The sequence below is a fragment of the Cetorhinus maximus genome, unplaced genomic scaffold, assembly GCF_964194155.1.
Source record: "Cetorhinus maximus unplaced genomic scaffold, sCetMax3.hap1.1 HAP1_SCAFFOLD_625, whole genome shotgun sequence".
NCBI classification, from domain to species: Eukaryota; Metazoa; Chordata; class Chondrichthyes; order Lamniformes; family Cetorhinidae; genus Cetorhinus; species Cetorhinus maximus.
In genome coordinates, this window is record NW_027596567.1 from 68,316 (window position 1) to 94,322 (window position 26,007).

The 26,007-nt window shown below is 43.2% G+C and overlaps 2 protein-coding genes across 5 annotated transcripts in view; both read left to right on the top strand.

Annotated features, from left to right (window-relative positions):
- LOC144674310 (uncharacterized) overlaps nucleotides 1-15,775 on the top strand; it is an 83,998-nt gene extending 68,223 nt beyond the window's left edge. Inside the window, exon 7 of the mRNA XM_078535729.1 lies at nucleotides 14,738-15,775. Coding sequence (XP_078391855.1) covers nucleotides 14,738-15,628 — 891 coding nt within the window. The 3' untranslated portion in view covers nucleotides 15,629-15,775. The remainder of the gene's footprint in view (nucleotides 1-14,737) is intronic.
- A 1,363-nt stretch (nucleotides 15,776-17,138) lies between these two features.
- Nucleotides 17,139-25,481, top strand: LOC144674313 (uncharacterized). 4 transcript variants are annotated; one of them, XM_078535731.1, is made up of 4 exons: nucleotides 17,139-20,552; nucleotides 20,859-20,969; nucleotides 21,709-21,789; nucleotides 23,061-25,481. In XM_078535731.1, exon 4 carries the CDS (start codon nucleotides 23,170-23,172, stop codon nucleotides 24,037-24,039), a length of 870 nt encoding a protein of 289 aa, XP_078391857.1. In that variant the 5' UTR covers nucleotides 17,139-20,552; nucleotides 20,859-20,969; nucleotides 21,709-21,789; nucleotides 23,061-23,169; the 3' UTR covers nucleotides 24,040-25,481. The 4 variants fall into 4 exon arrangements, with proteins under 4 accessions (XP_078391857.1, XP_078391858.1, XP_078391859.1 ...); XM_078535732.1 differs by having other exon boundaries at nucleotides 17,139-20,969; nucleotides 21,709-21,781; XM_078535733.1 differs by lacking the exon at nucleotides 21,709-21,789.
- The last annotated feature ends 526 nt before the right edge of the window (nucleotides 25,482-26,007 follow it).

Consider the following 26,007-nt stretch of genomic DNA (forward strand, 5'->3'; position numbering starts at 1 on the left):
AGAAAGCTGGACCTTTCTGTTTTTGGCTTTAAACAGATGAAACCCTGTGGGCGTGGAGCAAACATTTCAACATTTATTACTGAAATTTGGGAACATGGTGAAACGAGGCACAAACTTAAAGGAACAATTGGGCAGACAGGGAATGTCACCACAACAAGGGGAGTCCTTGGTTTTAATAAATGAACAGGCAGGAGGGTTTAGGACAGGTTAGGGAGAAGATTAATACAGTCATCATTCAGAACAACACAGAATGTAAAGGAAAAACTGATCTCAAAGACAATCTGTTGTAATATGTGTGAAGGGAATGTGCTGAAACAGGTTTAAAGGAGTTAGATATGTTTTCTATATTGCACAATCACTTCAAAGATGAGACATGAAAGCCCTCGACATTAATCATGACAAGTGGGAAGCTAACTGATGATTGATGCAATTGGAAACACCAGCTGTGGGCAGGAGTTCACCACCACAGCGACATGTGGTTTCAGAAACTCCAACACAGACAATCAAGGTGTCAGCAGAGATCATCCCACAACAGGAGTAAGGAATACCTTCATACGAGGCACTTTTGCCTTTACAGTATCGGCTTGTTCAGCCATCAGATGGAGTGCAGCAGATCATCTCATCTGATCTCACCAAAGTTCTGAGGCTGCTTTCCCATCATCTCTCACAGATGAACGGATGCTAAACATATGGGACAATCACATTAAAATCTGGAACTCAGATGGGAATATGGATAGGTGTTAGGTGGGAAGATCTGGATCAATGTCTTACTCCAGGAAGACTTAAAATCAGAGTGACAGTATTTCAGAACTGATTCCTGTGATATCAGTGATCCCATTGCTAGTAAGACTGATGGAAGTATTTAGTGGAGACAGTAGCATGTTGGAAGATGATGTACAGAAGGATTTTCTAAACTAACTGAGGATAATAGTGAGGGGAAAGGAAGGGATCTGGAAAAAAAGACTCTTCATGTTGTTACAAAGGACATCGGACCTTCCACTTGGTTTGACACACACACACACAAACCCACATGGATACACTTCCTATCGATCAGGTGAACCAGGTTTTGCCTCACACCGCCAACCCGACTACTGACTAGGACTGGGGATAAAGTATCAGTGTCTGTAAGGACCAAAATGTTATAGAAATTCAAGTAAACATTATGCTCCAGGGACTCAAAGCAGTTTTGACTATCTAATTCCAGCACTTTCTCTGAACCTTAATCTATAATGGACAACATCTTGAACAGAAGCAACAACAAAAAGTTAAGCCATCAATAGATATTGAGCGGTCTATGGCCACCCTGGTGATCAGCCCTGGTGGGAGATTTTAGACAATACAGGACATCTTTGCATAATTGCAGCCCCTACTTTCCTATCGGTATTACAGATAAACCCCCTTATATTGATGGTCTGGGTGAAGGTCAGGCCACAGAGCAGAATGGATGAAAAGATGGCTCCAAACTCCCTGTAAATCTAACCCTCTGAATACTGTTTTGTAGCCATCTTTCCACCCATTCTGCTGCCTGGCCCTTCACACCACACAGCCTGATCTTGGTTACCCTGTAGGTTGTACACACTGTTATGGATAACAAGCTGGTTACAAAACAGAAAACAGAGAGAAGAGGTTAAGCAAAGTGACTCAGACTGGTAAAAGATGGGAATTGATGCTCCACAGGAAGCAATGCTGGGGCCACTGTTATTCACAATTTACATAAACAATTTGGACTCAGAAATCAGAAACCCAATTTTAAAATTTGGGAGCAGAATTTCAGTAAATCACAGATAAGAATTCCCAGTTAACAAAACTTTGTTGCACAATTCATTAAATCTTTAATTCAGTAGCAGAGTGTACAATGACACGAGGAAGTGATGAACTGATTTATTTATGAATTGTTGTGGTGTCTTTGATGAACGGACCACAGGAGACTCAGGTACAGGTTACGATTGTTTATTCGAGCAATTGCAAGGAGGGCACCATCTCAATGTAGCTTGAGAAAGTACTCTGCTAAACTACAAGTGTTCATCATATTTATACATTATTGGTCACGTACAAGAACAATTTCCAGATTTCGATCTCGTCAACATATAGGTTTACGTTAAACAGACAAGTCTCTGGTACAAAAGTACATGCATTATCAGACCCCACCTTCACCCAGGCAGAGACCTGCCTTCCTATCTAAGCTGGAACCATCTGTCCTTCCCCTATCTGTTGAAGAGCACACTTAATCTGTTATTGCCATCCTCTGACTCCAGTCTAGCTCCCAAAACTCCCAATCTATCATATTTACATTCTTCTTCGTCCAATATGGCCTTGCTGATGCTCGCAAACCCTGAGAATGTGCAAGGTTCAGCATTCTCTCTGTCCCAGCCTGAACTTTAAATGTTAACTATTTAGCAATTGTGGTTTTGCATGCTGGGATATTTTAAGTCAAGTCCCTTGACCATTACTGTATTTCTTTATTTCCCCCTAACATGAATTAATTGATTACCAAATTGGGAAGTACAGTTAATACTGAGGAAGACTGCAACAAAATACTAGGATCTAACACACACACATCAATATAACAGGGAATTCTTGAAAACACGGTGCAGGTCCTTCTTTATCTGGAGATCAGATGTCTGTTGTATAATTGTCCCAGTAGTTAAAAGGATCATGCGAATTCCTCCATGTGTTATTTCAATGCAGACTTTACACTATTTATTTTTAACTATGTCTCACTTTTTAAAGGTGCTATGTCAACACAAGTTGTTGTTGACATTGGTGTAAAGTAGTGGACTCAGGACTGTCACTAATAAACCTTAAAAACTTCACAGAATAATCACCACAGTCATTTTTAAACTGGAGACTTATTCCTGCCATTTCAGTTTCAGTCAGGAACAGAGCACAGTTTTCCATCAATCTCTGATTTAAAAGCACATTCCCAGACTGCCTGACTCAGGTTGAACAACCACAGTTGTAAAGGAACCTTCTGCTCTGTGCCTAGGAGCTTTGAACCACGATGGTTCCAAACAGAAATCAGAAGGTTAGATTTACAGGGAGCTTATATTTTTCCATCCACTTTTCTATGTGGCCTTGGACTCCACACAGCCTGACCTTGGTCATCTTTAGGCTGTATGTACTGCATAGAAGTGGCTGTGACACATTTCTTACACACCTCAGGACTCACCCACATGTGGGTTTTGCTGTCAGTGAAGAGAGATGAGAAAGACCAAAGTGTCATTTGTCCCTCTCAGTGTGACCCTGAAGGACTGTGTCCAGGCTAAACTTCTGTTCCTGCCGTATGATCCTCCCTCAGATTGTCCTTTCTGAGCTCCAGCCAGGTGATGTTAAACACTCAGGTGGGAAAGACAAAATTGTACAACAATGTGTGAAAAACAAAGTTTGACATGCTGTGTGACATTTATCCAGAATATTAAACAGCAGCCCATTGATATGGTTTATTAATTTATATACGAACATACGAATTAGGAGCAGGAGTACGCCACTCGGCCCCTCGGACTTGTTCTGCCATTCAATAAGATCATGGCTGATCTGATTGTAATCTCAACTACACATTCCTGCCTACCCTGATAACCTTTCACCCCTTGCTTATCAAGAATCTATCTATCTCTGCCTTAAAGATATTCAAAGACTCTGCCTCAACTGCCTTTTGAGGAAGAGAATTCCAAAGTCTCACAACCCTATGGAGAAAAAAAAATTCCTCATCTCTTTCTTAAATGGGCGACCCCTTAAGCAGTGGCCCCTAGTTCAAGATTCTCTCAGGAGAGAAAGCATCCTTTCCACATCCACCTTGACAAGGCCCCTCATAAGCTTATGTGTTTCAATCAAGTTGCCTCTTACCCGTCTAAACTCCAACAGATACAAGCCTAGGCTGTCCAACTTTTCCTCATAAGACAGCCTGCCTATTCCTGGTATTGATCTACTAAACCTTCGCTGAACTGCTTCCAATGCATTTCCATCCTTCCTTAAATAAGGTGACCAATACTACACACAGTACTCCAGATGTGGGCTCACCAGTGCCCTGTATAACTGAAGCATAACCTCCCTACTCTTGTATTCAATTCCCCTCACAATGAATGATAACATTCTTTCAGCTTTGCTTGTTGCACCTGCATGCTAATATTTTGCGATTCATGCACCAGGGCACCCAGATCCTTCTGAATCTCAGAGCTCTGCAATCTCTCACCATTTGAATAATATGCTCCTTTTTTTATTCTTCCTGCCAAAATGGACATCGTCACATTTTCCCACATTATACTCCATTTGCCAGATCTTTGCTCACTCACCTAACCTGTTTGGATCCTTTTGTAGCCGCCTTATGTTCTCTTCACAATTTATTTTCCTACCTGTGTGTCATCAGCAAATTTAACAACCGTACCATCGGTTCCTTCATCCAGATCATTTATATAAATTGTAAAGAGTTGAGGTCCCAGCACTGATCCTTGTGGCACACCACTCATCACATCCTGCTAATCAGAAAAATACCCATTTATGCCTACTCTCTTCTTCCTGTTAGCTAGATAATCTTCTATTCATGTCAATATGTTACCCCCTACACCATGAGATTTCATTTTCCGCAATAACCTTTAATGAGGCACCTTATCAAATGCCTTCTGGAAATATAGGTACAGTACATCCACCAGTTCTCCTTTATCCACGGCGCCTATTACTTCTTCAAAGAGCCCCAATAAATTAGTTAAACATGATTTCCCTCTCACAAAACCTTGTTGACTCTGCCTGATTACCTTGAATTTATCTAAGTGCCCTGTTATAATGCTTCTAACATTTTCCCTATGACAGAAGTTAAGTAACTGGCCCATAGTTTTCTGCTCTCTGTCTCCCTCCCTTTTTGAATAAAGGAGTTACATTAAAGTTACATTAAACTCCATTAAAGGAGTTACAAGGAGAGAAACAGGATTCAATGGAGAAACTGAGTGGGGGGCGAGCGCAGCCTCAGGAGCAGCGAGTGCGGCTCTCAGAGGCCGAATGAGAGCGGCCGGGCCCGGCGGCCGTGCGGTGATCTCCCCAGGCTGGGGGTCGGGGCTGCCCATTAAAGCGATGCTGCAGCGCCTCCCCCATCCTCGCCGCCGCTTCCCGGTTTCTTCTCCCGTTTCCGCCGAGTCCAACTCACAACAAACGAGCCGCCCAGAATGCCCCGCGGCTGGCCCTGGGGAGCATGCGCACTCTCAGCGCCTGGGGAAAGGAGCGAGTTGGATAGAGCGGTTTCTGGGGCGCATGGGGATTGTGGGAATTTCGGCCGCCATTAGCGTAAGAATCAAACAATGGTTCCACCAGAGAAGAAGGACAACTGGCGTGTCTTATCTGCGAGAATCACTCAGCTAATCACACTGTCCCGCCTTTTCTCCATAACCCTGCAATTGATTATCGATACAGAGCTTAGATTAATATAAACTGAAACAGGGTCTAGTGTTGGGATGACTGCGACAGGGCCCAGATTAATCTCAACTGAGACAGGGTCGAGTGCAGTGATTACTGATGCAGCAGGAGGAGTAAAATAATCCAAGACCTGATCTCGTGCAGTAATGAAAAGGATGGTGCCTAATGGAATATTAAAGAAGACATGGTCTGACTCTAGTACAATAAGGGTAGCCAGGGAAAGGGTAGGCCCACTTAGGGACAGAGGTGGAAATCTGTGTGTGGAGCCAGAAGTAATGGGAGAGATACTAAATGAATACTTCTCATCAGTATTCACCAAAGAGAAGGACTTAGCGGTCGATTTGTCTAGGGAAGAGTGTGTAGATAGCCTGGATCATGTTGAGATCAAAAAAGAGGAGGTGTTGGGCGTCTTGAAGAATATTAAGGTGGATAAGTCCCCAGAGCCAGATGGGATCTACCCCAGAGTGCTGAGGGAGGCAAGGGAGGAGATTGCTGGGACCTTGACAGAAATCTTTGTATCCTCACTGGCTACGGGTGAGGTCCCAGAGGACTGGAGAATGGCCAATGTTGTTCCATTGTTTAAGAAGGGTAGCAGGGATAATCCAGGAAATTACAGGCCGGTGAACCTTACGTCAGTGGTAGGGAAATTATTGGAGAAGATTCTTCGTGACAGGATTGACTACCATTTGGAAGAAAATGGGCATACTAGTGAGAGGCAACATGGTTTTGTGAAGGGGAGGTCGTGTCTCACTAACTTGATCGAATTTTTCGAGGAAGTGACAAAGATGATCGACGATGGAAGGGCAGCAGATGTTATATACATGGATTTCAGTAAGGCCTTTGACAAGGTCCCTCATGGCAGACTGGTACAGAAGGTAAAGTTGCATGGGATCAGACGTGAGCTGGCAGGATGGATACAGAATTAGCTTCATCATAGAAGACAGAAGGTAGCAGTGGAAGGGTGATTTTCTGAATGGAGAGCTGTGACTGGTGGAGTTCTGCAGGGATCAGTGCTGGGACCTTTGCTGTTTGTGGTATACATAAATGATTTGGAGGAAAATGTAACTGGGCTAATTAGTAAGTCTGCAGATGACACTAAGGTTGGAGGAGTTCCAGATAGTGAAGAAGATTGTCAAAGGATACAACGGGATATAGAGAAGTGGCAGATGGAGTTTAATCCGGACAAATCCGAGGTAATGCATTTTGGAAGGTCTCATACAGGCAGGAATTACACAGTAAATGGCAGAACCCTTAAGTACATCGACGGGCAGAGGGATCTGGGTGTACAGGTCCACAGGTCACTGAAAGTGGCAATGCAGGTGGATAAGGTAGTCAGGAAGACATATGGCATGCTTGCCTTCATTGGCAGGGATATTGAGTATAAAAGCTGGGAAGTCATGCTGCAGCTGTATAGAACCTTGGTTAGGTCACACTTGGAATATTGCGTGCAATTCTGGTCACCACATTACCAGAAGGATATGGAGGCGTTGGAGAGGGTGCAGAGGAGGTTTACCAGGAATGCTGGCTGGTCTGGAGGTTTTTAGCTATGAGGAGAGGTTGGAGAAACTCGGATTGTTCTCACTAGAGTGACGGAGATTGAGGGGCACCTTGATAGAAGTTTACAAAATTATGAGTGGCATGGACAGAGTAGATAGTCAGAAGCTTTTTCTCAGGGTGGAAGAGTCAATTACTAGGGGACATAGATTTAAAGTGAGAGAAGAAAACTATAAAGGTGATGTGCGAGGCAAGTTTTTTACACAGAGGTTAGTGAGTGTCTGGAATTCGCTGCCAGAGGAGGTGGTGGAAGCAGGTACGATAATGGTGTTTAAAAGGCAGCTTGACAAATACATGAATAGGTTGGGAATAGAGGGATATGGGCCCCGGAAGTGCAAAATGTTTTAGTTGACGGGCAATATGATCGGTGCAGGCTTGGAGGGCCGAAGGGCCTGTTCCTGTGCTGTACTTTTCTTTGTTCTTTGTTCTAATAACTAATATATATTGTGATATGGCCCACTGTAATTTAACAGGCAAAGGGCCCAAATTACAGTGGTACAGTCGACTGCAGCAGCTACTTTGACTAGTGTAGTGCAAATAGTGAGCTCGTCTCATATAGCAATAACTGAGCCATGGTCAAGATCAGTAAAAAGCAAAACAAGGCCGAGTGCATTATAAACAGGGACAGGGTCTAGTGCAGTAATCTGTGCACTGGGTCTAGTGTACTATAAACCTGGACAGGGTCTAGTACAGTTCAAAATAATATTAAGAAATATTTGCATTTATATAGCTTATTTCATGATCACCAAACGTGTCAAAGCACTTTACAACCAATTAAGTCCTTTTGAATTGTTAATAATGTTGTTACTAACACAGGGCCTCGTGTAATATAGGTAGATATAATTAGAGACATGGTCAAATAACTGAGACGGGGCCTAATCAAATATAAACAGAAACATGGTCTAGTTTGTAACAACTGAGACAGCACCAAGGGCATGAATGACAGTCATGTGTAATATAAATAGAGACATGGTCGAGTCTGGTGATAATCAGAGGGGATCCATTGCAGTAATGTCTTGAATATAGCCTATTGTTAAATAATGAGAGATATGATACAATGCGGTAATAACTGAGACAGATCCTGGTTTGTTCTAATTAGAAACATGGTCTAATGCATTAATAACTGAGGAAAGGGCTATTGTAATACAAACAGAGAGATGACCTCGTTAATTTAAATATATTCAGGCTCAATTTTAATAATAACTGTCTAATAAGTGTCTAATTTAATATACACAGAGTCAGAGACTAGCGCAGTAATAACTGAGATAGGGCCTGGTATAATTGAAACAGTGACATTGTCTAGTGCAGTAATCTGAGATGGTGCCTTCTGTAATATAAGCAGAGATACATTCTACTTTAATAGAAACACTGATACAGTCTGTTTTAATATAAACAGGGACACAGTCTGAAGTTTTAATTTCTCTTTTATCAGCAGAAACAGGCATGGTAACAAAGATCAGTTGTGAAACAACTTTATTGAGACAAAGTCAGGACAATGTTTATCAAGTTCATGTAAACGACAGTGAAAAACTCTGGCAGTGATTTACAGTTTAATGTGGGTTATTCCACTCGTATCAAATCTATTCTCTGTTTCTCCTTCTCTTGGCTGCTCCTTCTCCTCCACACAGCCTTGCTCAGGAGGATCTCTTTCATGTTGCCTCTTATCCAATTAACCTCTGCCTGTCCCCAATCAATGCTAATCCCTGTGGTGATCATGCCCTGAGAATGTTTCTCTTAACCAATCAGGTATAGCTCATGGCAGCATTGTTAGCCTTACTTAATCACCTAAGTTTATCATATTCACAGTTCGTGACAGCAATGTTAGCCTTATTTAATCATGTAATGTTCCGTGTATTCACCCTGGTTCTATTTCCCCATGTCTGCAGGCTGCTACATCCTGTTGCCATTTATCTCAGAGAGGCCCCTACATTCTGGCCTTTAGCTCACACAAACAATCTTCAAGAATTTTAGCTTTTAGCTGCAGTAAGTGTTTTAGAGTTTGTCATTATTTCCCAGAATCTTTCTCCCTTGGCATTAATTTATATTAAGCCCTATTTCTCCATTTTCCGACCTCACTATACCACAAAAGAGGTTTTAACAGAGTTCATTGTTAATAATTTTACACTATCTTCTATTGAAGACCTCTGGTTATTCCTGCTTTAAGCCAATGTGGAAACTTAGCGTTTCAATTGCTAAGGGCAGATGATCGGGTCACTGGACAAAGAATCCAGAAGTGTGGACACAGGTTCAAATCCCACCGTGGCAGTGGGTGGAGTTTAAATTCAATTAATCAATAAGTCTGAAATTGAAAACTGGTCTCAGTAACTGTGACCATGAAGCTATCGTTAATTGTCATAAAAACGCACCTGGTTCTCTAATTTCCTTTTGGGGATGAAATCTGCTGTCCTTACCAGGTCTGACCTACATGTGACTCCCGGCCCACGGTGATGTGGTTGACTTTTAACTGCCTTCGAAAATGGCCGATCAAGCCACTAAGGTCAATGGAAATTAGGTTTTGGTCATAACTGCTTGTCTTGACAGTGACTCCACATCCCATCAAGGTATATTAAAAAAATGATCAATTAACATTTTGTTCCATTTGTTTTCGAACAGGGTGACAATAACTGTTGTCTCATTCTTTAATGGCTCCTTCTTTAACTTCTTTAAACAGGTCATGTTAAGTGAGAGAAAACTGATCCACAGTGACCCAAAAACAAAATACTGCAGAAGCTGCAAATTTGTACTCAAAACAGATATTGTTGGAAACACTCAGCAGGTCAAACAGCCTCTATGGAGAGGGCAATAGCATCAATGCTTAAGGTGAGTGAACCTTCATCAAAAGTTGAAGAATTTAGAGATATAACAGTTCACAAACAAGTACAGAGTCAAGGATAAGAGGTGAAGAGGAGGAATGAACATTGTTGATGGAAGGCAGGAGTTATTAAATGATAAAGAGGAGGATAATGCAAGACAAAATTTTGTGATGAGACAATAAACTAATGGGACAAGTGAACAAGTAAAAGACAGGTCCAGAGTAGGCATAAATAATAATAACAGAACCATTACCAGCACATACTGTCTGAAATAATGGGAGTGGTGATTATGATCAGTGTAGGAGGCTGAGGACAGAGAATTCAGACTGGGTGTGGGGCAGAGAATTAATATAGCAAATGACCAGATGCTCAGGAATATATTTGAAGATTGAATGGTGATGTTCCACAAAGCAGTTGCCCAATCTTGATTTAGTCACCTTAGTGTGGAGGGGATCACATCATAAGCAGTGAATACACGATCCTAAATTGAAAGAAGTACAAGTAATTTGCTGTATCACTTGGAAAGTGTATTTGGGGCCCCAGAACGTGGGAACCGAGGAGGTGAAAGGGTAGTTGCTGCAACTGCACTGGAATAATGCCAAAACAGCAAGGTTATACCTATCAAGAAAGACTGAACAAGCTGGAGATGTTTTCTCTGGTAAAGAGAGAGTGAGAGATGACCTGATCGAGCTTTTCAGATTATAAAAGAGGTTGACAGGGAAGACAAGTGGAAGATGTTTCCAGTTGCAGATGGCTGAGAATAAATGTGAGTTCATCATCACTAAAACTAATGTGCAATTCGGGAGAACTGTCTTCATCAGGATATAAAAACAGAAAATGGTTCAAATCCTCACCATGTCTGACAGCATCTGTGGATTGGGAAAGATAATTAACATTTCAGCTCTGTGCACTGACACAGTGCAGTTCGGATGAAAGGTTGCAGATCTGAAATGTAAATTATATCTCCCCTCTGCAGATGCTATCAGATCTGCAGAAAATTCCAGAATTGTCTGTTTAAATTTCAGATTTACAGCATCTGCAGTATTTTTTTTTTTACTGGGAACATGTTGAGAATCTGGAATTCATCATCAGAAGGGTTTGAGATCCCCATCTGAGCTGGAAACTGATGGGTCAATTCACACCCATGAATAGATCATTCACCAGCTTAACGTGGAAATGGATTCACTCAGTTATTCCATTTACTGACACAGCAGCACAGTCACTCCAGAGAGAGACCACTCAGATGCTACAAGCGTTCAATGGGATTTATTCAGTTTTTCCACCTGTTCACACTCCAGCTTTAAAAGTTCAAAGAACTTTATCCACAATGGGTGCACTCTTCCAGGCAAGACATGGTTTAAATGTTCCATGCATGGGGAAGAAAAATCACTTGTTCACCTTCCAAGCTGCTGAGGCCCCAGTGAGTTCACACTTAACTGTAGTAGTTTGTTCTGTTGTTAATTACACCGATGACAGAATTATGGTGGAGGGCCACATTATTTGCTGTATAAATTAATTTAATAGTTTTCTAGCTTGGCCCCATGGCTCCATCGTAATCCGATCACAAATCATAATTTTCTATTCAACAATGTCATGTTTCAATGGCGCGGCTCTTACCCAGCATCCACGACGATACAGAATGTGCCCTATACGCATTAAAGGAAACCCTGGCACAGGCGTAGTGGCGGGTTGTGAATGGCGCATGCGCAACTTAGTTGCTGTAGCGACAGTGAGGCGGTCGTCTCGACTTCGCAACCGGTGAACAGCGGCTGATTTTTGGACGGTAATGGAGGCGGCGGAATGGGCGGGGAGGCCTCATAAACACCCAGTGGAGGCCTGGGAACAAAAGTAAGAATGTACCAGTCTCGCATTTAGTCCAAGCGGGGCAGCAGCCGCAGGACTGATCCTGATGACAGGCCCGGGTTAACGGCCGCAATCTTTTCGGGGTCAATGTGCAGCAGGGCGCATGCGCCGATATCCCTGTCAGCAGGAGGAGAGAATATTGTGCATTTTTATCCTGGACTGACAGGGATGGATTTTGGAAACTCCTTTTACAGGGGGTTAGAAGGGGAGCATTTACTTTTAGGTGGTGGTGGGTGAGGGTTTTTAAGATTTCGTCAAAGTTGTGATCAGGTTGAAGATACATAAAACCTCTGTCCTTCGCCCCTTCTGCTCCCCCTCTCTCTGTCTCCTTCCTCCCATAGAGGCCAGGGTCTTGTTGGTCCAGACTGACTGGCAGGTTATCCTAACCTGAATATCATAGAATTGTGAACGTGGAAGGAAAAAGCAGTATTTACAACAGGGAGAAACCGTACATGTGTGCTGTGTGTGGATGAGAATTCAGCCAATCATCTAGCCTGTCGAGACACAAGCACATTAATACCGGGGAGAAACTGTCTCAGTGTGGTGACTGTGGGAAACATCTGGCTTAGTTGTAGAAATATAAAATCCCTCTCCTTCGCAACTTCCTTTCCCTCTTTTTCTCTCAATCTTCCCCTAGAGGCCAGAGTCTTGTGTAGAGTGACTCGGTGGCAGGCTCCATTCCCTGAAAGACATTAGTGAACCTTTTGGATTTTTACGACAATCCAGCAGTTTTCATGGTCACTTTTTCCAAGAGCCAGCCCCAAAAATACCAGATTCATTCAGCTCAATTTCATAACCTGCCTTTGTGGGTTCCTTCTCACTCCCTTTTTTCTTTTGAAGGGCTCTCCTTCAAAATGATCGCGAAGCCTTGAGTTCTTTGCAGATGTAATAAGCAGAATGGATAAAGGGGAACCAGTAGATGGAGTGTGTTTGGATTCACAAAAGGCATTCAATGAACTGTCACATTAAAGGTTACTGCACAAGATAAGAGCTCATGGTGTTGGGGGTGATATATTAGTATGGATAGAGAACTGGCTAACTAACAGGAAAGAGTGAGTTGGGATAAATGGGTCATTTTCAGGCTGGCAAACTGAACTAGTGGACTGCCACAGGGATCAGTGTTGGGGCCTCAACTATTGACGATCTGTACTGATGTCTTGGCTGAAGGGACCATAGCATTGTAGCAAAATTTGCTAATGATACAAAGATAGGTACAAAATCAAATTGTGAGGAGGATACAAAAAGTCTGCAAAGGGATATAGATCGGTTAAGTGAGTAGGTAAAAAAATGGCAGATGGAGTATAATGTGGTAAATGTGAAGATGTCCACTTTGGCAGGAAGAATAGAAAAGCAGAATATTATTGAAATAGGGAGAGAGAGAGAGACTGCAGAATGCTGCAGCATAGAGGGATCTGGGTGTCCTTGTACGTGAATTGTGAAAAGTTAGCATTCAGGTACTGCAAGTGATTAGGAAGGCAAATGGAGTGTTGGCCTTTATTGCAAAGAGGATGAAGTATAAAAGTACAACTGTACAGGGCATTGGTAAGACGATACCTGGAATACTGTGTACAGTTTTGGCCTCCTTACTTAAGGAGGGATATACTTGCACTGGAAGCAGTTCAGAGAAGGTTTACTTGGCTGATTCCAGGGATGAAGGTGTTGTCTTATGAGGAAAGGATGGGCCTGTATCTATTGGAGTTCAGAAGAATGAGAGGTGATCTTATTGAAACATACAGGATTCTGAGGAGTCTTGACAGGGTAGATGCTGAGACTATGTTTCTTCTCGTGGGGGGATTGAAAATTAAGGGATACTGTTTAAAAGTGAGGAGTCTCCCATTTAAGATGGTGATGAGGAGGAATGTTTTTCTCTCAGAGGGGCATTAGTCTTTGGAATTCTCTTCCACAGAAAGTGTGGAGGCTGTGTCATTGAATATTTCAAGGCTGAGTTAGACAGATGTTTGACCTACAAAAGAATCAAAGGTTAATGGGATTGGGGACAGACAGGAAAATGGAGTTAAGACCACAATCAGATCAGCCATGGTCTTATTAACGGGAGGTGCAGCCTCAAAGGGTGAATGGCCTACTCTGGCTCCTATCTCTTATTATCTTGCCTACCTGAGCAGTACATTGTTATCTCCCTGCAGTCTCCAGCTTTCTATCTCACGACAAAACGTACAGCAATTTTTGTATTGTTATCCATGTTCTGACATTTAAGTCTGAATCGATAATATAAACCATGAATAAAGGAGCCAGTACTGAGCTCTGTGAAAACCCATTGGAAACAGCCTTCCAATCACAAAAAAACACCTATCGACTGACATTCATCACTTCCTGCCATTGAGCCTATTTTTGATCCAACTTGTAACTTATTCTGGGATCTCATGAGGTTTTATTTTTCTGCCCAGTCTGCCATGTGAGACCTTGTAGATGTGGAGATGTGGGAGAATCCAAAACTAGGGGCCAGAAATATAAGATAGTTACTGATAAATCCAGTAGGGAAATAAGGAGAAATGTGTTTACTCAGAGCGGTTAGAAAGTGGAACTCACTACCACAGGAAGTGGTTGTGGCAAAAAGCTGAGATAATTTCAAAAGGAAACTAGGCAAGTGCGTGAGAGAAAAAGGAATAGAAAGATAAAGTGAAAGACTGAGCTGAGGTAGATGGGATGGAATGAGAAGCATGTGAAATATAAAGATCTGCTGAGACTAGTTGGGCTGAATGGCCTGTGTCTATTCTGTATATTCTGTGTAATTTACAGGGCATTAGGAGGGGAAGGTTTACAGATGGGAAACTAAAACCAATTATCAAGATCTGACAGAGTCACTCGATTCATCAGGGCCTGAATATCTGAACACGGAAGGAAATATGTTTGTCCGTGGGAAGAGATTTCAAACATCAGTGTGACTGGGAAAGCACCGAGACACACACACCCGAGTGTGAGTGTTCCAGTGTTCTGGTACACAGCCTGAAAAGAAATCACACTATTCACAGCGAGGAGAAAATGTACACATGTTGTGTGGACGAAGCTTCAACTGATCTTCCAAGTTGGAGTGACAAAAGGGCACCAGCACCATGGAGAAACCATGGAAATGTGGGGACTGTGGGAAGGGATTCAAATACCAGTCGCAGCTGGAAACTCATCGACGCACTCACGCTGGGGAGAGACCGTTCCCCTGCTCCTTGTGTGGGAAGGGATTCACTCGGTCATCTGACCTTCTGAGACACCAACTCACTCACACTAAGGAGTGGCTGTTCACCTGCTCCACGTGTGGGAAGGGATTCATTAATTCATCAGATCTTCGGACACACCAGCGAGTTCACACTGGAGAGAGGCCATTCACCTGCTCCGCCTGTGGGAAGGGATACACCCAGTCAGCCCACCTGCTGGCCCACCAGAGAGTTCACACCGGGGAGAGGCCATTCACTTGCTCTGAGTGTGGGAAGGGATTCTCTCGGTCATCCCACCTCACTGCACACCAACTGGTTCACACAGATGAGAGACCTTTTAAATGTTCTGACTGTGAGAAGAGCTTTAAACGCAGGTATCAGTTGCTGACACACCAACACATTCACACTGGAGAGAGGCTGTTCACCTGCTCCGAGTGTGGGAAGGGATTCATTCATTCATCTGACTTTCTGATACACCAACGAATTCACACTGGGGAGAGGCCATTCACCTGCTCTATGTGTGATAAGAAATTCTCCCGATTATCCCGCCTCACTGCACACCAACTTGTTCACACCGATCAGAGACCTTTTAAATGTTCTGACTGTGAGAAGAGCTTTAAAAGCAGGCGTGAATTGCTAGCACACCAACGTACACACACTGGGGAGAGGCCATTCACCTGCTCCAAGTGTGGGAAGGGATTCGTCCATGCATCCAACCTGCTGAGACACCAGCGAGTTCACACTGGAGAGAGGCTGTTTACCTGCTCCGAGTGTGGGAAAGGATTCACTCAGTCATCCCACCTGGTGAGACACCAGCGAGTTCACAAGTGACTGCAGGGGTTGGATTCTGCTGTTATTGCTGCTGTTAATCATGCCCAGGATTGAACCATGTTTATTCTGAAAGTTAGTGTTTCTTTCTGCTGATGTTAATAATTGAACTGAAGTTTAGTATTCGGGTTATATATCAAATAAACTCCCTTTGTTTTAAACATATTGTTGTAGATTTTTGTCTTTCCCACCTGAGTGTTTAACATCACCTGGCTGGAGCTCAGAAAGGACAATCTGGGGGAGGATCATACGGCAGGAACAGAACTTCAGCCTGGACACAATCCAGGAGCACTGACCATCGTGTCCCTGTTGGATAAAATCAAAAACAGTTTATTTTCCATCTAGTTATCTGACCTTTTCAGTTTGTCGAGTTTACACTGATTTCCATGGTAACACAGATATTGTGTTTCCTTCTCTTGTTACTGAATACTCAATCTAAGATTTGTTTCTCCCAATTTATCCAGATCATCATATGAACCTTCCCAAGTAGCCCCCCAGACTGACCCCCTTTAACAATGTTTTTAACATTACTTCATCTCTCATTGAACAGTTAATGTAACGGGTGGGGTGCTTTTCCCTGGAGGTGTTGAGATGGGCAGCACCATCTTCTCCACTGCCTGTAGCAGGGAGGATGTTGAAGTTTGTTGAAGGTTCCGGAGAAACTGGTCATGAGTCTGTCAAGTAGCCATGGGGAGTGCGACCCGGGGGGATTCACAATCTGGAGTGGGTGACCTGTCGTGAGCTGAAATGGGCTGCGACCGGGCAGTGAACAGGAGGGGAGTGAATGGTCATTAAGACACCAGGCAAGGCAGTGACCCAGTCATTGGCCTTGACCAGATCATCAGCTCCCTTCATGACAGCTTTTTTCATTGTTGTTCCTCCGGAGTGAATAAAGCTCTCGACCATCCCACTGGACTCTGGGTGGTCGTGGGTTTGGAAATGTTATTCCACAACTACAAGATGACAGAGCTGCTGTGTTACTACTGCTGTGAAATTAGAACCATTGTCACTTCTATCCTTTTCAGAAAGTCCCATCTGGTAAAGATCTGTTACCACAAGATTTTAGCTGTAGTGACTGCATTTTTACAGACAGGGAAAGCTTCAGTCCACCAGGTAAACTTATCTATAACTACCAGGATAGAGTGGTCCCCTCCTTTACTGTGGGTTGTGGGCCTGTGTAAGTTTCCCAGGGACAGAATTCAGATGGGACATCCCATTGGCATCTTACATTTTGCAGGGCCAGATTCATCTGGACACAGATGAGACACAGGTTCAGGTGATAATGGGCATCCTGGTGCATCCTCAGCCACCAAGAGTAATTATGTAACATATCGAGGACTGGAAACAGAGAAACACTCCCCTAATTTGATTCATAAACAAAATTCATTATTTTCTAAGCCATGAAGATGTGAACCAAATCAAAATTAGAGCCATCCTCGTAATAGAAAACCTCATCATGTAGGATGAGTGAATCCTTACTTGCTGTGAGGGATGAGGGAAAATCTTTCCAATGCTGTACTGCCTCTTTGACCATAGTCACATCAGGGTCAGGGTCCTGACAAGTTTTCAAATCAGGTTTAACTGCAGTCTGTCGTACTGGTGCAACTCATTGTGTTTTGAGTGGATTCCATGGAATCCCCTCTGGAGCAGCTTTCCTGGTGAGTCAGTCTGCCTGGTTATTACCATCACCCTCTGCACTAACTCCTGCTGCTGATGTACCTTCACATTACAAATCACAATTTGTACTGGACACTTATCAGCAATATCCCAAATCATTCAGAGTTTGGATTGGTGGGTGAGTGGTTTCCTTTCTGCTGTGGAGAAGCTATGTTTTTTTTTTCCAGAGAGGTAAGTTTTCCCTGAGGGAGTTACAACCAAAGGATAGTTTCAGGATAGTTGGAGATTCCATCAGTAACAGTTTGAAGGGCTGTGATCACAATAACAGCAGACTTCTGGGCTAAATATTGTAGTGGGTATTGAATAAAGGTACTACAGCTATCATGAAGCAAAATCACAGCACGAGTCTGATACAGTCCTTCTTTATAAAACCGAGACTCATCCACATAAACCCGAGTGGAGTTTAACAGTTGTGTGGCCTTGATAGGCCCATTGGACACGGCCTCTTTCATCTGACAAGCATATAGTATTCTTTCATACTGCAACATCCCAGCCAATTGATATTTGTGAGGTTACAGGATATTAATACCATGCTTTGTAACTCCATAATTAATCTACTCTATCACACTGGGGATACTCCCTTAGTTTGGCCCTTTCTTAATAATACCACTGTGGTATCTGGGGTGTGTAGAATTATTCAATTAAACTCCACCAGGTACTCTATGTCCTTAACGCTTAAGCAATGTACTTAAGGATGCTGGAGATCTGAAATAAAAACAGAAGATTCTGGAAAAACTCAGCAGGTCTGGCAGCAGCTGTGAAGAGAGAAACAGAGTTAATGTTTCAAGTACAGTATGACTCTTCTTCAGAAGTGAAGAGAGGTAGAAATAGGATGGGTTTTATGCTGTTGAAAAAGGGGGGAACGGTCAGGTAGAACGATGGTGAAGGTCGGGGATAGGTTAGAGGGTGGGAGAAATTAAATAACAAAGATATAATTGAATTAAAGGCAAAAAGAGTGGTAAAGGCTGTAACAAAATAAACAAAACAGTAGCTGAATGAAAAAGTAAATTAATTGGAAAAGCAAAATTCAAAATGTGTTTGATTTATCTTCAATCTGAATATGAAGTTATGTAAATTTGACACAATTGTGTGCATTTGTGACTGTTTTCTCCACCCATTTGCAAACAATCAGAGAAGTTACCCCTTTCCACTGACAGCATCATGACGATTTGAGCTAAAGATTTTGCCTTTTAAAGATTTGGCTAATTCCCATTTGTATCTTTCGAGACAAAGTGCTTCAGAACGGGAGATATGAGAGTTATCTCCAACCTGATTGCAAATGCTTCTGTGTCTGATATAAAAACATCATATTATGTGAATGTCACATTGGACAGTAACATTCCTCCACTACTCTTGAATGAGATAGAATGGTAATTAATGGGATGCTGCACTTAGAATAAAAGAGAAAAATCACAACACCAAATGGGAATTGGAATGACTCACTCTGAGTACAGTTCAGTAGAAAAGATCAGCCTGGTATTGTCACGACTCACTGGGGATAGTGCACTGTAATAGCAAGCCCCACTGGTCCCTGAGCTGAGACAAATGTGAGAAGTTTGGTTAGACCACCAAATTGCCCAAATTTTACCTAACTGTAATTTAAATTAGACTAACAATACGAGCACCAAGTTTGTAAAGTTAACAAGTAAATAACTGTTTATTAAACAAATTATCTGTGACCAGTGGCAATCGGAAGAAAAATGAACTGCTAACTTTTAACTCTATAACTTAAACTCGACCCCTTCTTAACCCTTATACACACACACACATGCACGCATACAAAACATGGGTTTTAAGGTTGAGGTAAAAACAGTTCAATGGCACCAATCCAGACTATGGGATTAGATGGGTTGATTTTGATTGATGTCTTCCGAAATTCCTTGCAGCTCATTGTTAATGACACGAGATGATCTTCCATCACTTTCTGACTGTCGTTCACTGGTTGAAAACTTGCTTTTCAATGTCTCTACTGGTGATTTTCCTCCTTTCCATCTGGCTTGGGGTTTTCAAAGCAATCAGGTCACAGGGATATTAAGAAAAGCCAGCTATCTGTTATGGCAGAATTACTGAAATCTTTCAAATACAGGAGAGAGGTTTCAGGCGTCTCCTCTTAGCAGGCTAGGAGCTGTTCTCTCTGCTCACTGTGCTTTCATACAAAACCTTGATCACCTGATCAGGAGCCAATTAAAACATTGTTGCCAGGCAGTTCCCCTTTCCAGCTACATTCTGTCCAATCTGGCACTCTGTTCCTGGGAATCGCAACATTGTATATTTTACATCCTGCAGCACCGGTAGTTTTAAAGCCACAATCCAAGAAAATAAATGATATGTTATTTACAACAGTCCAACAGAAAATAAAAAGCTATGTTCCTTACAGTGTCCATGTCCACTCTGGTGAAAGTCAGGAAAGTACAGAATCAATCTTCAATATTTCACAGGGGCATCATTCAGATGGGACATGTACATTGGGATCTTTCATTTCAAAAGGCTAGTGACGAACATCCTGGTGCATTCTCAGCCATCAATAGCAATTATGAACAGATGGAGGGCTCGAACGAGAAACACTCCCCAATTGGATCCCGAAACAAAAATAATTCTTTTTGCAGGCATCAAGGTGTCACCCAAGTCAAATTAAAGCTATCCTTGTGATAAAAAATCTCATCATGTAGGACGAGTGAGTCCTTATTTGCTGTGAGGGATGAGGGGAATTCTTCCCTGTAGTGTACGGCCTCTTTGGCCTTAGTCACATCAGGGTTAGGGTCCTGACAATTTTTAAAATCAGTTTTAACTGGAGTTTGTCGTACCGGTGCCAATGATTGTGAATTTTCAGCATCGGGGATAGAGAGAGGGGGGAACCAGTGACTGTGGGATTGAACTCAGCAGAATCAGCAGCACCTTCAGGAAAGGGGAGAGAGAAAACAGTGGGAAAATCCTTAAAATTTCTGTGTATTTCCAGGGGAGAGCAGCAGCTTAAATCAATTCGAAAAATTGAGCATGGCAGAGCATCAATTCACTAAGATTTGTGGGTGTGCTTTCTTTTAATCTATCTCAATTTGGTCGCATTTTTTTCCAGTTCCTATTTGGAGCAGCAATGGCGCTTCTCTTACCCAACATTCCCTGCGGAAGCGAACGTGCCCTATTCCCTCTATAGGAGTCCATTGCGCAGCCGCAGCACTGGACAGTATCTAAAGCATGCGCAGTGTCAGTTTGATAAGAACCCTGCGAGTGCTGGAGACGCTTCTTGCAACGGGTGAAAGTCAGCGGGACGGAGGGACAAAGGGAGCCGGGAATTGGATGGGGCAATGGGGAGGGAGAGGAGGCTTCATAAATAGCTGATGTCGGCTCCAAATCCCGAAAAAGACGCTGCAAGTCTCGTGTATGCAGCACCGGGGCTTATTACCGGGAACAGGCCCAGGTTAACCGTCGACATCTTGGTTCTGCGGGTAGGATTGCGCATGCGCGAATAACTTAGTGACGCAACAGAGCCGTCTTCAGGGTCCCGGTGACCAGGAGAGAAAACATTCACTCATTGATTTCATTCTCATTCTGCACACAGGAGCTGGTGACAGGCTTGGGTTAATGGCAGTCAACTTTAGAGCGGCAAGGTGTTGCAGGGAGCCTGCACGGTCGTCTGAAGAACATGAGAACAAAAGCAGCAGAATAAGCAGTAAGCATTTGGCCCATCAAGCCTTCTCCATTCAATAAGATCATGGCTGATCTGATTGTGGCCTTAACTCCACATTCCTGCCGCCGTCCCCCTACCTCCATAACACTTGATTTCCTTGTAGCTCAAAACTCTCTTTGACACAGCCTTGAATATATCCAATGACCCAGTCTGCACTGCTCACTGGGGAAGAGAATTCCAAAGACATAAAATTCTTAAGATTACTGTTTAAGCACCAAAATTTGAAAATTCACATCCTTGTGAAGAGAATAAATTTCTCTTCATCTCAGTTTTACATGGGAGATGCCTTGTTTTTAAACTGTGTTCCCTAGTTCTAGATTCCTCCATGAGGGGAAACATCCTCTCAGCCTCTACCATGACAAGCACCCTCAGAATCTTACATGTTTCAATGAGATCACCTCTCATTCTTTTAAACTCTTATAAGTATAGACCCAACCTGTTCAACCTTTCCCCAGGAATCAGCCAAGTGAACCTTCTCTGAACTGCTTTCATTGCAAATATGTCCCTGCTTAAGTAATCCTGGGCCAAGAGCAGAAGGAGAGACATTGTGAATTTTTATCCTGGACTGAGAGGGATGGATTTTGGAAACTCCTTTTACAGGGGGTTAAAAGGGGAGAGTTTACACACAGCAAACTCAAACCAAGTGAAATGTTTGTCTTTCTGAATTTGTAATCTCAACTGACACTTATGACTTTTGTAATCTCCTTTTATGAGGAGTTAGAAGATATGAAGATTGTGAGATTTTTCTCTTACTCCAGTGCTTCTGATATCTTTTCAGCTTCAGGCTTCAACAGGTTCAGAAGTGAGTATTATTGAACATTCATGTACACTTTAGAGCTTTTAGTGCTGTGCTGTGGTTCCAAGACTCTCGGACTGATGTGGGTCCTTTACTGTGGATCTGAATCCATGTCTATCTATTGCTCTGCTTCACCTCTGCCTTCCCTGATCACCTCTCTGTCATTGTCTAACTTCCTCTGTCTCAAATAGTGGGTTTATTTTAACCATGTTTGGTAATTTACTGTTATTTCTGCCAAATCAGGTTCCCAGTGTTGCCCACCACCCCCCAGGTTTTTTTTATTCATTCACGGGATGTGGGCATCGCTGGCTAGGCCAGCATTTATTTCCCATCCCTAATTGCCCTTAGAAGGTGGGGGCGAGCTACCTTCTTGAACCACTACAGTTCTTCTGGTGTAGGGATTTGAAAACAAGGATGTGAATTTTCAAATTTTTGTGCTTAAACAGGAACCTTTGTAGGTCAGTGAGCCCAGGCATGATGGGTGAACAATATTTGGTGCGAGTAAGGATACAGGCAGCATTGATTTACATGACCTCAAAGTTACAAGGAAGCGAAATGTGGGAGGCTGGCTAAGAGTGCCTTAGAATAGTTAAGCCCAGAAGCAATAAAGGAATGGATGAGTGTTTCAGAAGCAGATGAGCAGAGACAAGGACAGAGTCAGGTGATGTTACTGAGATGAAAGTGGTCTTGGTGTTTATGCAGGTATGTGGTCAGAAGCTCTGTTTGGAGTGAATCTGAGATTGTGAACAGTGTGGTTCAGCCTCAGATAGTTGCCGAGGAGAGGGATGGAGTCAGTGGTCAGAGAGTGGAGTTCGTAGCGGGGACTGAAGACAATGGTTTTCATCTTCCCAACATTTAATTGGAGGAAATTTCTGTTCACCCAGAACTAGATGTCAAACAAGTCAGGATGGTGTGAGACTTGGAGAGGAACTTGGAGGCAATGGTGTTCGCTTACACCTGCTACCCTGGTCCTTTAGCTGATGGAGGTACAGGGTTTGGGAAATTCTGTCAAAGTTTTGGCCGAGTTGTAGATGTATAACATCCCTCTCCTTCGCTCCTGCCTCTTCCATGTATTTCTATCATCCCATAGAGGCAATGTCTTGTGTAGGTCCAGGCTGGGTAGCAGGGTCCCTTCAATGAAGCACATTAGTGACCATCTGGCAGCTTTCACTTTTTCCTAGTCTCAGGACCCACGAATTATCCGATTCATTCAGTTCAGTTTCACATCCTGCCTTACTTTCAGAATCCTTTTTTTCTGTTTGAAATCAATTTCACAGGGTATTAGAAGTGGAGGATCTGAATTTGGGAAACTCAGCCCAAACATCACATCAGGATCTGACAGAGTCGCCCAATTTATTGTAACCTGAATATCATCAGATTCTGAACATGGAAAGAAAAAGCACCGTTCACAGTGGGGACAAACCGTACACGTGCTCTGTGTGTGGACGAGGCTTCAGCAGATCATCTGGGCTCACAAACCATAAATGCAGTCACACTGGACAGACACCTTGGAAATGTGGGGACTGTGGGAAGGAATTCTATAACCTGTCAAAGCTGAAAACTCATCAACACAGTCACACTGGGGAGAGTCCGTTCACCTGCTTGGTGTGTGGGAAGGGATTCACTCAGTCATCAATTCTGCTGAGACACCATCGAGCTCACACTGGGGAGAGGCCATTCGCCTGCTCTGAATGTGGAAAGGGATTCACTCAGTTATCCATCCTGGTAACACACCAGAGGGTTCACAGTGAGGAAAGACCTTTTAAATGCCCAGACTGCGGGAAGTGCTTTAAAAGTTCCTGGGAACTGATTTCCCATCAAAGTGTTCACACTGAGGAGAGACCTTTTAAATGTCCAGACTGTGGAAAGTGCTTTAAAAGTTCCAGGGAACTGATGTCCCATCAACGTGTTCACACGAAGGAGAGACCTTTTAAATGCCCAGACTGCAGGAAGTGCTATAAAAGCTCTGGGGAATTGATGCGACATCAACGTGTTCACACTCAGGAGAGACCGTTCAGGTGCTCTCACTGTGGGACTGGGTTCAGGCAATCGTCTCAACTCATTGTACACCAGCGAATTCACACTGGGGAGAGGCCGTTCACCTGCACTGTGTGTGGTAAGGGATTCACTCAGACATCTCACCTCATGAAACACCAGCGAATTCACACCAGGGAGAGGCCGTTCACCTGCACTGAGTGTGGGAAGAAATTCACTCGTACATCCCACCTGCTGACACACCAACAAGTTCACAAGTGAATTCTGGATTTACGGGGATTTACAGCTTTGGGAGTGGAAAAGAGAGGAAAAAAGGTTCCATAGAAACTAGAATAATCTGTTCTGAATTTCTATCCTGGACTGACAGTGATGAATTTTGTAAACTCCTTTTGCAGAATATTAAAAGGAAGGATTTGCAGATGTGAAACTCAAGCCAAATGTCACATCACTTTCTGGTTGACTCACTTGATGCATCAGGACCTGAATACCATTGGACTTTGAATGTGGAAAGAGAAATGTTTGTCTGTTCTGTCTGTGGGAAAAGATTTCAAGCATCAGGGTGACTGGAAAAGCACCAAGACACACACACCTGAGTGAGAGTGTTCCAGTGAACTGACTGCGGAAAGAGCTTTAACCGGTTACACAGCCTGAAAATACATTGCATTGTTCACAATAGGGAGAAAACATACACGTGTTCCCTGTGTGGACGAGGCTTCAACAGATTATCCAACCTGGAGAGACACAGGCAGTCATCCACCCTCACCTCACACCAGCGAGTTCACAATGGGGAGAGGCCGATCACCTCTGCATGTGAAAAAGAATTCACTCATTCATCCATTCTGTGGTCACACCAGTGAATTCACACTGCGGAGAAGCCTTTCAGCTGTATTTCCTGTAGAAAAAGGTTCAGCCAGTCACCTGACCTCAAGGCACACCAGTGAATTAACACTGGGGAGAGGCCGTTAACCTGCTCTGAGTGTGGGAAGGGATTCACTCAGTCATCCACCCTGCTGACACACCATCAGACTCATACTGAGAAGAAGCTATTCAGCTGCACTTCATGTGGAAAGGGTTTCAGGCAATCATCCACCCTCACTGCTCAGCAACGCACGCACACTGGGAAGAAGCCATTCACCTGCTCCGTGTGTAGGAAGGGATTCGCTCAGTCTGGCAGCCTGCATTCACATGAACGCACTGACACTGGGGAGAAGCCATTCACCTGCTCTGTATTTGGGAAGGGATTCATTCAGTCATGGTATCTGCTGCCACACCAGTGAGTTCATAAGTGATTCCAGAAGTTGGATTCTCCTGTTTTTGCTGCTGTTAATCACATCCAGGACTGATAGTCTGACAATATTAGGTTTGTTTCCGCTGATTTAACAGCCCTATAACTAGCTGGAGTTTAATATTCTGGAGATGGTACTGATTTTTGGGACTGCAGTATCCTTTTTTAATAACACCATCTCTGATCTTTCCCCTTAATTCAAGAATTCTCAACAAGAACTCATTTACAATAAAATTATGAACTTTTACTTCAATCCTAAATCGGCCTTTGCAAAATCTAAAATTCAGTGTCTGAAAGGGTCCACTGATTAACATCTCCAATTAGAAAGTGCTGATTGTTGGCAAGGATTAATCAGGATCCACAGGATACGTGTGATATAAAAATCATCACATTATAGAAAAACAAAGGTGACAGAGGAGATTGCAACAACTACAGGGACATCTCATTCCTTAGAGTCACTGGGAAGGCCTTCGCTGGAGTCATGCTTAAAGACTCCATCTGCTTGCAGACTGAGTGTATCCAGAAGCACAGTGCGGTTCCTGTGCTGGCAGATCTACAGTGAACATGATCTTCTCCATACACCTGCTATAAGAGAAGTGTAGTGAACAGGATATACCTCTTTACCTGACTATTATAGATCTCAGTAAAGCATTCAACACCATCAGCAGGGCAGGACTCTCCAAGATTTTGGAGAAAATTGACTGTCCCCCAAAGCTGCTCAGTCTGATCTGCTCCTTTCATGACAACGTGCAGTGACTGTACAGTTTGACGGCACCACTTCCGACAGTTTCAGGGTGAAGAATGGAATGAAACAGACGCCTACACTGAAAACAACAACCCACAATGACAGCTGATCACCATGACTAATAATAACTTCTATCAGGGAGATAGAACAGGGAGATGTGACGTTGAATGGTGAAATGAGTCATGAGATAAGTACATTT